We start from the raw sequence: 12845 nt of genomic DNA, 5'->3' as shown, positions 1-12845 counted from the left end.
AGGTACTTTAACTTTCAACATAAAGTGGAATTGTTGATGCTTTATTGTTGGTAAATAAGGGTGGCTGTTTAAAAGATTCTAAATGCTAATTCGACTGTCTTTTTTTCTGGTGCTGTTTTGTCATCTTGGTACAAAAAGTGGATTAAGTGCATTGGCATGAAGATACACTTACTCAGCTTTTTGGTGATGTTTGTAACGTTTATATAGTAGCAATAAGACAGTGACTTGTTTACTACGGACAGACAAAACTTTGATGACTAGCAGATTTAGCTGGTAATATATTATGGGTGAAACTAAAATCTGTCATAACTTATTGAACTCTGTGAATGATTTTAGCTTATATGGTTTTTGAAAAAAATCTACGAGGTATTGCCATCACTTGATCGTCAATGTCGGCTTTTGTTAAAACGTTTGTTTAGGTCCACTTTTTCTCGAAACCTATAAGAGCTTTGAAACTCTGCACACTTGTTTATCATCATTAGGTGACTATGTAGGCCAAGAACTATGACTCTGATAATTATGCATTTTGTCATTTACATTCATATTTATTACTGATGATAGCAGCTGCATGAAAACTATGTTGTTTGTCTTTGACAGTGTATTATATGAATATTGCATAATCCACACTTTCTTACAGAACACTAATAGTGTTTTTTCCCCGTGGATGTGGATCGAAGAGCAATTCATACTTCTTACATTTTAACTAAAAAGAACGACATTGTGTCTGAAATCATTAGTCCTCCACCTCTGATTCATGTGGGGAAGTTGGCAGTTACTTGCGGAGAACAGGTTTGTACTGGTACAGAATCCAGGAACACTGGTTAGGTTAACTGCCCGCCGTTACATGACTGAAATACTGTTGAAAAACGGCGTTAAACCCAAACAAACAAACTTTAACTAAAATAAATAAAAGAGCTTACCTGTTTAGTAAACCTGTTTTACATTGCATTTTTTTCTGACTTTCAGCCGGATCCTATGTGGCGTTGACGCTGCTTGGCAAGCCATCTAACACCCATCTACCAAACAGAGACTCTATTTATGAACGTGAGCCTAGCACCAGAGAATCTTCAGGGTCCTTTAGAGATTCAATAGTGGATAAAATCACCGGACCACAACCAGTAGATGTAAGTATCATCTCCATGGTTACAGTTTGTGTCTTCTACATGGATACCAGTTTGACCTACATTTATCTTTTAGTAGATTTCATCACATAATTATCAGGGTAGATTGGTTGAGGTTTTTTATACAGTTAAAACACCAATCGCTGGAAATTGTAATGGAATAAAGTTATTATAAGTTTCAATCAATTCAAACGTAGAAAATATCTGTAAAACAATCAGTGACCAAATAAATTGCTAGAGTGAGCCTGGGTGCACAGTTGAGTCTGCGAGAGGAAATTCACTGTGGTCAGTTTAGATCTGTGGCATCAAAACACCAAAGAAAGCAAATGCTTTAAAAGAGAATTATAACCGACAGATGTTCAGCACAATATCCAATTCTTTAAAACTGCAACATCTATAAAAATGGAATAAGTCATGAATCAGTATGATTTAGTTTTGTACAATATACAGCTTTTTTTCTTTTCTTTTACATCAATTTTTAGCTCAAATATTTAAAGAATAGTGAGAGCTATTCTACTCACCCTGGCATCGGCGTCATACATTGGTTCAAGTTTTGCGTGCAAGGTTCATAATATTATATCAGTAACCATTGTGTGTATTGGATTGAAACTTTACACAAGTCTTCCTAGTGATCAAACCTACCGAAATAATCATGTTTGGTTCAATTTATTCAAATTATGACCCTTTTTTAACATCAAAAATTCCGTTAAAGTTTTGCTTGTAACTATCTTACCAAGTTGTGTCTCAGTAACAGCTCTATGTATTGGGTTAACCCTTACCATGCCGGACACGATTGATTCTGCCTTTGCGGCCAGTTTAGATCATGATCAGCCTGCACATCCGTGCAGTCTGATCATGATCTGCACTGTTCGCTATTCAGCCAGTATCTTTTTGGTAAGCACTTCTTTTAACAGTTATTGGTACTGTCCAAATTGGAAGATGGACAAGTTCATTATAGAAGTTTAGCAGGGTAAGGGTTAAAACTTCACACAATGCTTCCCAGTCATCAGCAAAAGAAGGAAAAATATTTCTAAGAATTAATTTGGCTATGACAAACATTTTAAAAAATGAGAAATTTCTTACAAAAACAGAAATATTGTAAGGTAAAGGTATCTAAAAATGTTGATCCAGTTAGTATATATTGTGGATATGAGCTTGTTTTTGAAGTAGTGGGGGTAATGTTTGTATTGATAAATATGTTCCAATATTGTGTCTGGCACGCCTCCAGTAGGTTACATATATACCAGTATAGATACAGCACTGATTACAAAACATGACTATAACATATATCTGTGGAACTTCAAAATGTCAGTGACTTTGGTCTGTAAGTATATACACATGTCTGGTACAAGACTCAGGTATTTCCAAAAACTGAAAGACAAGCTTGCATTGTTTGATTTTTTTTTTTTGAGATCTTGAATGTATGTAAGCCAAGGTCTACTTCAAACTTTGATTGGATCATTCAGGAACAGACATCTTTTGATGGTAAATGCATTTATTTTATGAATGAATCTATTGAGGTAATGTTTTAGCTCACCTGTGCGGAGGCATAATTTGAGGTCAAGGTCGTATTTTCTGCCTTTGTTCTTGCCAGTGGTTAAATTTTCAACTAAACAAAGCAGACATACCTTAATACTACAAAGACTTACTTTAGTCCTCGAAAGGAATTCAGAAAATACTTGGTTGGGAAAAAAAAACGACTTTATGAACTGCGTAATCAAATAGGTCCTATGCTGTTGATCAATCATAAAAATGTATCTCTATGTTTGAATCTGGTAGTTAGCATTTCAAAAAACTGTAAGTTATCAATTGAACAGCATCAGGTTAGCGACCTTATTTCTTTGTGTTCTTGTGTTTTTAAACGTTCACATTATAAATAGGGAAATTGGGAAATAAAATCATTATGTTCAAGTGTAATTGGGGGTAATGATGAGTGGTTAACTGATAAAACAGCTTTCTTGTACATATTGAAGTTCTTCTTCTAAACAAATTTTATCAGTTTATTGTCACGTTTTGAGCAAGGGTTTGAAGTAAGTTTAGCCTGGTGCATTCTTGGATTTGTATTTTGGACTTACCAGCCCGCCCGCTTAGTTCAGTAGGGAGAGCGTAGATATATGGATCACGGGTCACAAGTCTGATCCTCGGGCGAGGCGTATGTTCTGACGATTAGATGAAAGACATTTTGTCTGAAATCATTTGTACTCCATCTGTGATTCATGTGGGGAAGTTGGCAGTTACTTGTGTAGAACAGGTTTGTACTGGTACAGAATCCAGGAACACTGGTCAGAGTAAACTGCCTGTCATTACCGAACTGAAATACTGATGAAAAATGGCGTTAAACCCACAACAACAACAAAATTTCATTTGGGCTTTGCAAATTTCTGCCATTCAAGTTTGGTTTAGTTTCCAATGTCTTGGCTTACTAGGGTTATATTTAATACTATTTTACCACCTGTGTCTAATATTTGCTACATTTCGGTAACATGTAAAAACTATGTAGTGCATTGTAGAAATATATAGAAAAAAATGACCAAAAAAAAAGAAAGAAAAAGAGAACAAATTTTTATTTTCAGATAATAAACAACTTGGCATGAATATAAAATTATTATGAATATAGTGTATGAATTACTAATAATTATTGTATAATTATGTAATATATGAATATGATTATGATTATTTTACATAATCGTATAAAATAACTGATATTTCAGCAGTACCTAGTAAGTAATTCTGTATACATTGACTTGCGTGTTACATGTCTGTTTACAGTTACATGTAAAGTTCTGTTTTCCTGTACTGCAACTAAAATTCATCCTTGGTAGACTGTCTGAATAAAATATGCACTTTTGTGAATATTCTAAAACTGGATTTTATCTTCACTAGTAAATTCTTCTTGAAGATAAGTTTACTATGGCATATCACACTCGTGATGGAGCCATTCATATAGCCGGTTGAAGGTTGGTGATTCTACCCAGGTACCAGTCAATGTAGGTCATTGGTTTTGCACTCATACTTCGAATCGTTTGTCCCTCACTGCATGCTGTGGGTTCCAAATCTTACAATGCTTTCATGTGAAGAAGCCAGCCAGCTGGCTGGTGGATGGCTGTTGGTTGTGCACTGGCTACCGCCCATGCTTGAAATAATGCCCAAACGGGCACCTAAAATTCTGTCAAGGCACATTTAAAAGTATCATTTGTTGCCATTGAAAAAAGGATGAACTGTCTGATAAAATTTATGCATACTTCAAAATGCTGATAGAGCAAGATGAAATCTTAAGAGAAATATTATGCAAGGGACTTACAGTCTGTAATCCATATTCTTAACAAGAAGACAGTTCTAAAATGCTGAAGTCAGACCTGTCTGTATAAAGATGAAAAAAAAACAACACAGGTCTTTGTTGACTGGTGGTCTCTCAGCTCAGCTTTACTTACTCTACTTACGGTTAAATGTGAAGAGAAAATAGCGGGCTTTGTAGGCAAGTTTTTATGCCCCCGAAGGGAGGCATATAGTTTTTGAACCGTCTGTCTGTCTGTCGGTCTGTCAGTCTGTCGGTCTGTCAGTCTGTCGGTCTGTCGGTCTGTCCGCAATTTTCGTGTCCGGTCCATATCTTTGTCATCGATGGATGGATTTTCAAATAACTTGGCATGAATGTGTACCACAGTAAGACGACGTGCAGTGCGCAAGACCCAGGTCCGTAGCTCAAAGGTCAAGGTCACACTTAGACGTTAACGGATAGTGCATTGATGGGCGTGTCCGGTCCATATCTTTGTCATCCATGGATGGATTTTCAAATAACTTGGCATGAATGTGTACCACAGTAAGACGACGTGCAGTGCGCAAGACCCAGGTCCGTAGCTCAAAGGTCAAGGTCACACTTAGACGTTAAAGGATAGTGCATTGATGGGCGTGTCCGGTCCATATCTTTGTCATCGATGGATGGATTTTCAAATAACTTGGCATGAATGTGTACCACAGTAAGACGACGTGCAGTGCGTAAGACCCAGGTCCGTAGCTCAAAGGTCAAGGTCACACTTAGACGTTAAAGGATAGTGCATTGATGGGCGTGTCCGGTCCATATCTTTGTCATCGATGGATGGATTTTCAAATAACTTGGCATGAATGTGTACCACAGTAAGACGACGTGCAGTGCGCAAGACCCAGGTCCGTAGCTCAAAGGTCAAGGTCACACTTAGACGTTAAAGGATAGTGCATTGATGGGCGTGTCCGGTCCATATCTTTGTCATCGATGGATGGATTTTCAAATAACTTGGCATGAATGTGTACCACAGTAAGACGACGTGCAGTGCGCAAGACCCAGGTCCATAGCTCAAAGGTCAAGGTCACACTTAGACGTTAAAGGATAGTGCATTGATGGGCGTGTCCGGTCCATATCTTTGTCATCCATGGATGGATTTTCAAATAACTTGGCATGAATGTGTACCACAGTAAGACGACGTGTCACACGCAAGACCCAGGTCCGTAGCTCAAAGGTCAAGGTCACACTTAGACGTTAAAGATCATTTTTCATGATAGTGCATTGATGGGCATGTCCGGTCCATATCTTTGTCATTCATGCATGGATTTTAAAATAACTATGCATGAATGTGTGACACAGTAAGACGATGTGTCGCGCGCAAGACCCAGCTCTGTAGGTCAAAGGTCCTAAACTCTAACATCGGCCATAACTATTCATTCAAAGTGCCATCGGGGGCATGTGTCATCCTACGGAGACAGCTCTTGTTAGTTCTGGTCTCTATTTGGTGGTTTGACTGTACATTATGTTTAGTGGAAACTAAAGAAAATTCCCCTTATGGTTGGGCTTGCAGGTTGCTTTCCCAGGTTGATTGAAATAAACTAGTTTTTCATAATCATTCCAAAGCAGTCTGTCTTAATATTTGCATGTAAACCTGAAACTTCTTTTTCTTTTCTTTTGCATTATATTAAAATTCTAACCATTTCACAAGTTATCCATCATCTATGTAAGTGTATAGTTGGGAATAAAATTGATGTTAATTAAATAACAGTTTTCAAGTTTGTGCTACTGTATATATTCATTTTACAGTTGAAGTCAGTGTCTGCTGATTTTATTTTTCCGTTATTCTTTTTTGCAATGGAGTGAAATGTACAGTACTGTTATTATTGTGGGTGTGACCACAACAAGTTGTGGCTATGTAGATGTATGTCGAATTAAAATTCTGAAACCTCGATGTCTGAGATGTGTTATTGCCATTTCAATGGATTAACCTTGTCTCGTCAATGGACATTCATTAGTATTGTTTGAGTCATGTCTATGCATTTGCCTGTCTGTTATGAAACAGAAAATTTTCCTGACAAACTGGGTGTATGTGAATCTGACTTAAAGTCAACCTTTACATAGACATATAAGAACTATAAAATATCTGGTGTAATTGTAAATGCTTTTTTCCAATCAGTATTCACAGTTATTTTATAATTTCATCAATCTATCTTGTCAGAGTAGTAACAATACTTACCATTCGAACCATTTGTATAAATCTCTTGGAAAAGAGGGCTGTTTTTGAAGATTGATAAAAAATAAGTATGGTGAAAAACTTTGTAACTCTAGCAACGAGCAACGATTACCCAAGAAACTGGGCTAACAGCCAATCTGCTTGGTCTCGTGTAAGCTTTAATTATTGATGTTTTACAGAACCTTTGAAGTTTCAAGTTTATAGACCTTTGACTACCAGTACTATCTTTAGAAGAATTGCAAAGTATTTAAATACCACTTATGGCACGATACTTCGTATTCAGCATTAAAATTATTATCATGTAAAGTGTAAACTAAAATACAACTAATTTATTGAATGAACCTTTATAATGTTTATTTGTGTACGTTTTGCAGGCTGAGAAAGAGAAAGAGGTGCGACAACAGAAAGTGAACACGATACGTGTTATGTACGAGACAGTGCATGAGGAATATGATGTAAGTTAGTCTTGAACTGGGAAATACCTGCAAGTATATATTCTTGCATAAAAACTACTTTTTTCACTGGATCCGCCCATGTATAAACGGGAGAAAAATCGTGTGCAAACAAGGCAATTCACGTGCTGTTAATACATGATTTTTAGCTCATCTGATTTTTTGAAAAAAAATGATGAGTTATTGTCATCACTTGAGCGGTTGTCGGCGTCGGCGTCGGCGTCTGCGTCGGCGTTGCCTGGTTAAGTTTTATGTTTAGGTCAGCTTTTCTCCTAAACTATCAAAGCTATTGCTTTGAAACTTGGAATACTTGTTCACCATCATAAGCTGACCCTGTATAGCAAGAAACATAACTCCATCTTGCTTTTTGCAAGATTTATGGCCCCTTTTGTACTTAGAAAATATCAGATTTCTTGGTTAAGTTTTATGTTTAGGTCAACTTTTCTCCTAAACTATCAAAGCTATTGCTTTGAAACTTGGAATACTTGTTCACCATCATAAGCAGACCCTGTACATCAAGAAACATAACTCCATCTTGCTTTTTGCAAGAATTATTGCCCCTTTTGGACTTAGAAAATTTGTTTTCTTGGTTAAGTTTTATGTTTAGGTCAGCTTTTATCCTAAACTATCAAAGCTATTCCTTTAAAACTTTCAACACTTGTTCACCATCATAAGCTGACCCTGTACAGCAAGAAACATAACTCCATCCTGCTTTTTGCAAGATTTATGGCCCCTTTTGGACTTAGAAAATATCAGATTTCTTGGTTAAGTTTTATGTTTAGGTCAACTTTTTCTCTTAAACTATCAAAGCTATTGCTTTAAAACTTGCAACTCTTGTTCACCATCATAAGCTGACCCTGTACATCAAGCAACATAACTCCATCCTGCTTTTTGCAATAATTATTGCCCCTTTTGGACTTAGAAAAATCATTTTCTTGGTTGAATATTATGTTTAAGTCAACTTTTCTCATAAACTATCAAAGCTATTGCTTTAAAACTTGCAACAGTTTTTCACCATCATAAGTGGACACTGTACATCAAGAAACATAACTCTATCCTGCTTTTTGCAAGAGTGATGGCCCTTTTTAGACTTAGAAAATCATGGGTAGGACAATATTTCTATTATACAAAAAAAAATCAGATGAGCGTCAGCACCCGCAAGGCGGTGCTCTTGTTATTTTTGAAATGCATTGCCAGGGACGTATGTATGTATTTCTGTGCAGACTGATATTTGGCATCTGCATCTTGTTTCTTCCATAATAACCTCTTCTTGTAGCATTATAGACACAATGTAATCCATAGTATGTTTAGCTGTATCAGTTTCCAACCCCAAACGTACTGCCCCCATCAATGTACCAGGGGTCCAGATAAGATGCGTATAAGCGTAAATTACGTATAGAAATAATGCAAATACGCATGTCTAATAATTTCTAAGCGTATAAAAACGTATATGTTACAGAAACGCACACAATCCTTTTTTACTAGCGTAAAAACAAAATCTGAATCGTCTGGATGCGTTACGTAACATAGCCGATCAGCATTAATTCTCCCACATTGAACGTATACACGCATCGTATGATCTCTATAAACCTAGGTTAAACTATACACTCAATGCGTGCATTAACTAATTTTGATGGTACGGTAGTGTATTTAAAAGCGGTGTCGATTTAAATTATCAACTTCCGGTGTGAAGGAAACAAAAACAAAATGTCTCTTTCGAAGACTGCTAATTTCTAAAAGTAAAAAACGCTTTAGTCTTTCTTTCAACCTACAAAAAATGATCAAAAAAAAAAAAAAAATACATCATAAAAGGTATATTGGCTAATCTTTTGGAAACCGTAGTGAGTATGAAGCCGAAGCATGTTTCAATTTCGGAGAAAACGCATGCAGTTTGGAAAGAATTATATCCTTGGAATGTTATTGATTCTGGCAATCCTTTACAAACTAAATTAAAATGTGCATTATGCATAAAGTGTAAAATGAAAAATGTGTTTGTGTCCACTGGTTCTAGTAACCTCCAAAAGTCTACTATAGATAGGCATTGTGAATCCACTGACCATCAAAATGCAACCAAAATGTCTTTGAAAGACTATATGACAGAAAGTAAAATTTTGATTGACACTGATTGTGAATAAAAAGCAAAAACTTGACATAAGTCATGGGTGTTACACCCAATAAATATGTTAATAGTTATAAAACTGTTTTGTGTTTTTTTTTCCTCATTTATGTTTTTTCAGCGTTAAAATTACTCCTAGTCAATTTCAGATTTTAGCACTTTACTCATTCACAAGAATTATGATGAGTAATTACTCCTAGGCCAAAAAAATTATCTGGAGCCCTGATGTACGCACTAGCTTCTCTTAGAGTTTACTCCCTTTACAAAGCGTCTGTTCAGTTATTGTAAATAACTGTGAATAAATAAGTAACGCGTGTAACTTGTGCTATTGCCCGTTTTTAGGTATTATATTAATGATTTATGTTAGTATCAGTCGGTTTGTTTTTACCTGATATGCAGAATTCATATAATAAACCTCGAAAGCTAGTCACTAGCTTCGTACTCATCCGTACTCTGTTTGTTCGTTCTCAAAATAATTCGAATATAAAGTTGTTATTTTTAGCCCACCATCATCAGATGGTGGGCTATTCAAATCACTCTGCGTCCGTGGTCCGTCGTCTTTCCGTCCGTCCGTCCGTCCTTCCGTCCGTTAACAATTTCTCGTTATCGCATCTCCTCAGAAACTACCTGGGGGATTTTGACCAAACTTTGTCAGAATGATGTATTGGTACCCTAGTTGTGTCCCCCTGAAAATCAGACTGGTTCAACAATATTTTAGTAAGTTATGGCCCTTTGTTTATTTCTATAATTTACATAGATTTATATAGGGAAAAATTTTGAAAATCTTCTTGTCCAAAACCACAGAGCCTAGGGCTTTGATATTTGGTATGAAGCATCATCTAGTGGTCCTCTACCAAGATGATTCAAAATATTTCCGTGGGGTCTAATATGGCCCCGCCCCGGGGGTCACATGGTTTATATAGACTTATATAGGGAAAAACTTTGAAAAACCTCTTGTTCAAAACCACAGGGCCTAGGGCTTTGATATTTTGTATATGACATCATCTAGTGGTCTTCTACTAAGATTGTTCAAATTATCCCCCTAGGGTCAAATATGGCTCCGCCCCGGGGGTCACATGGTTTACATAGACTTACATACTGAAAAACGTTGAAAATTTTCTTGTCCAAACCACAAAGCCTAGGGCTTTGGCATTATTAATGTACCATCATCTAGTGGTTCTCTACCAAGTTTGTTCAAATTATCCCCCTAGAGTCAAATATGGCCCCGCCCTGGGGGGTCACATGGTTCATATAGACTTATATAGGGAAAAGATTTTAAAATCTTCTTGTCAATAACCTACAACATTCAAATTTGGACCACATGTATGGTTTTGAGTGGCAAGATGAACCTTGACATGAGTTGACCTTGATTTTGACCTAGTGACCTACTTTCACATTTCTGTAGCTACAGCCTTCAAATTTGGACCACTTGCATAGTTTTGTGCACTGAAAAAAACTTTGACCTTGACTTTGACCTAGTGACCTACTTTCACATTTTTGAAGGTACAGGCTTCAAATTTGGACCACATGCATAGTTTTGTGTTCCGAATTGGAATTTGACCTTGATTTTGACCTACTGACCTACTTTCACATTTCTCAAGCTACAGCCTTCAAATTTGGACCACATACATAGTTTTGTGTACCGAAACAAACTTTGACCTTTACATTGACCTAGTGACCTACTTTCACATTTTTGAAGGTACAAGCTTCAAATTTGGAACACATGCATAGTTCTGTGTTCCGAAATAAAATTTGACCTTGATTTTGACCTAGTGACCTACTTTCACATTTCTCGAGCTACAGTCTTCAAATTTGGACCACATGCATAGTTTTGTGTACCGAAATGAACTTTGACCTTAAGATTGACCTAGTGACCTACTTTCACATTTCTGTAGCTACAGCTTCAAATTTAGACCACATGCATAGGATTGTGTACCGAAACAAACTTTGACCTTGACATTGACCTAGTGACCTACTTTCACATTTTTGAAGGTACAGGCTTTAAATTTGGACCACATGCATAAATTTGTGTTCTGAAGTGTAATTTGACCTTGATTTTGACCTAGTGACCTACTTTCACATTTCGTCCTTGAAATTGATCTAGTGTCCTACTTTCACATTTCTCAAGCTACAACTTTCGAATTTGGACCACATGCAAAGTGTTGTGTATGGAAATGAAATTTGACCTTGAGCTAGTCAGTAAGTCTTGAAATTTGGAACACTCAAAAATGGAACATTGGTGGGCGCCAAGATCACTCTGTGATCTCTTGTTAAAATAATTGTGTTCCTGTTTATCAAATTTTTTAGTTATATGCAAAATTATGTGTAATGTAACGTTTGTAATAACTAAAAATAAAAATAAGAAGCTCAAAAACCTTCAAATCACGCTTTTAGTAGTGTTGTTGTTATGTGTGCCCCGGTTATGGATATTTAAAACATATTTACCGTTTCCAAGAACAGCAAGAACAACAAGAATGGTAAATAAAAAATGTACCGGAATCGTCAAGTCATCACATATGAAAACAATGCATTTAGTCGTCATGTAATGTTTTTTATGCAAGAATAGTGACAACACACGTTTGTTTTGTGTGTTAACGCCTGCAGAAGCCCTTGGGATATGTTTGTGACCTCGACCCTCGGTCTCGGTCACAAACAATCCCGCGGGCTTCTGCAGACGTTAATACACAAAAAAACATGTATTATCCCTACAGTAAAATATAAAACTTAGTAAGGAGACCAGTTTGGTAGCCTACTCACTGGTCAGTTTGAAGATTGTGCTTACAAACAACCAGTTATTATTATTCGGGTAGAGTAGAATAAAGCCTTTACTGAGATTGAGTTTTCAAGGCACATTTGTTTTAAGTCAATGGCAGTTTTGTTCAGTGGACTCGCATCAAGAATAAATGTTTTTTCCAGATTTTGGAATTTGTCCATCTTTGTAAAGGCTGAAATGTTAGGTGTTGGCTGTTGCCAAACTTTAATCTGTAAAGTTGTTAAGTGACATCTCTCTGTATGAATATACTTGCTGTCCATTGGTAAAGAAAAGGATCAGGTTTGTTAGATCGAATGTAATTGAGTCACTTTATGTGGGGTCAGTTTCTATTATTGGTGCAGAGTTCATGAACAGTTCTTGAAACTTGTAAAAAGGAAAGAGAACATTTTAAAGACACATAAAATAGAGAAAAAGATAGGGAAAATAGATGGTTTTGCCAAAAAACATTGCTTTTATTAAGACTGTAAGAAATTTTGTCATCTGACGGAACCATCATCAATAGTTACTGGATAGTATCTCACCATCAGAGGATACTGTTTGAGATACTAACAAAACTGTACATTTTTATAACACCTGTATAGAATGCAGTAACTAGACTTCATCACCAGGGACATATGCTCATAGTTATGAAAAAGCTATTAAAGCAGTGAGATGTTGAAGAGAATCTGTGTTAAACTTCGGTTATGATAAGACAACTTGATTGACTTGGACAGAGAAAAGAAAATCAGGTTAATAGATTGAAAACACAAAAAAAACGTGATAGGTGTATGCTTAGCCTGTCAGAACACAGGTCACGAGTGTAACTGTACTGTAGTTGCTTGGTTGAAGTCTGTGAGATTTCAAGATAAAACTTGATATTGAAAAAAAAAGAAGTAAAGTTGAAGTCAAGGGGCC

The 12845-nt window shown here is 36.4% G+C and overlaps 1 protein-coding gene across 21 annotated transcripts in view; it reads left to right on the top strand.

Annotated features, from left to right (window-relative positions):
* Positions 1-12845, top strand: part of LOC123561834 (rho guanine nucleotide exchange factor 12-like) — a 148675-nt gene that overhangs the window by 53684 nt on the left and 82146 nt on the right. For all 21 annotated transcript variants that reach the window (XM_053552864.1, XM_053552854.1, XM_053552868.1 and 18 more), the window contains 2 exons: positions 967-1124; positions 6985-7065. In XM_053552864.1, coding sequence (XP_053408839.1) covers positions 967-1124; positions 6985-7065 — 239 coding nt within the window. The remainder of the gene's footprint in view (positions 1-966; positions 1125-6984; positions 7066-12845) is intronic.

The sequence above is a fragment of the Mercenaria mercenaria genome, chromosome 10 (genome assembly GCF_021730395.1).
Source record: "Mercenaria mercenaria strain notata chromosome 10, MADL_Memer_1, whole genome shotgun sequence".
NCBI classification, from domain to species: Eukaryota; Metazoa; Mollusca; class Bivalvia; order Venerida; family Veneridae; genus Mercenaria; species Mercenaria mercenaria.
Note: the sequence above shows the minus strand (reverse complement) of the source record. Positions and strands in the feature narration are given on the sequence as shown.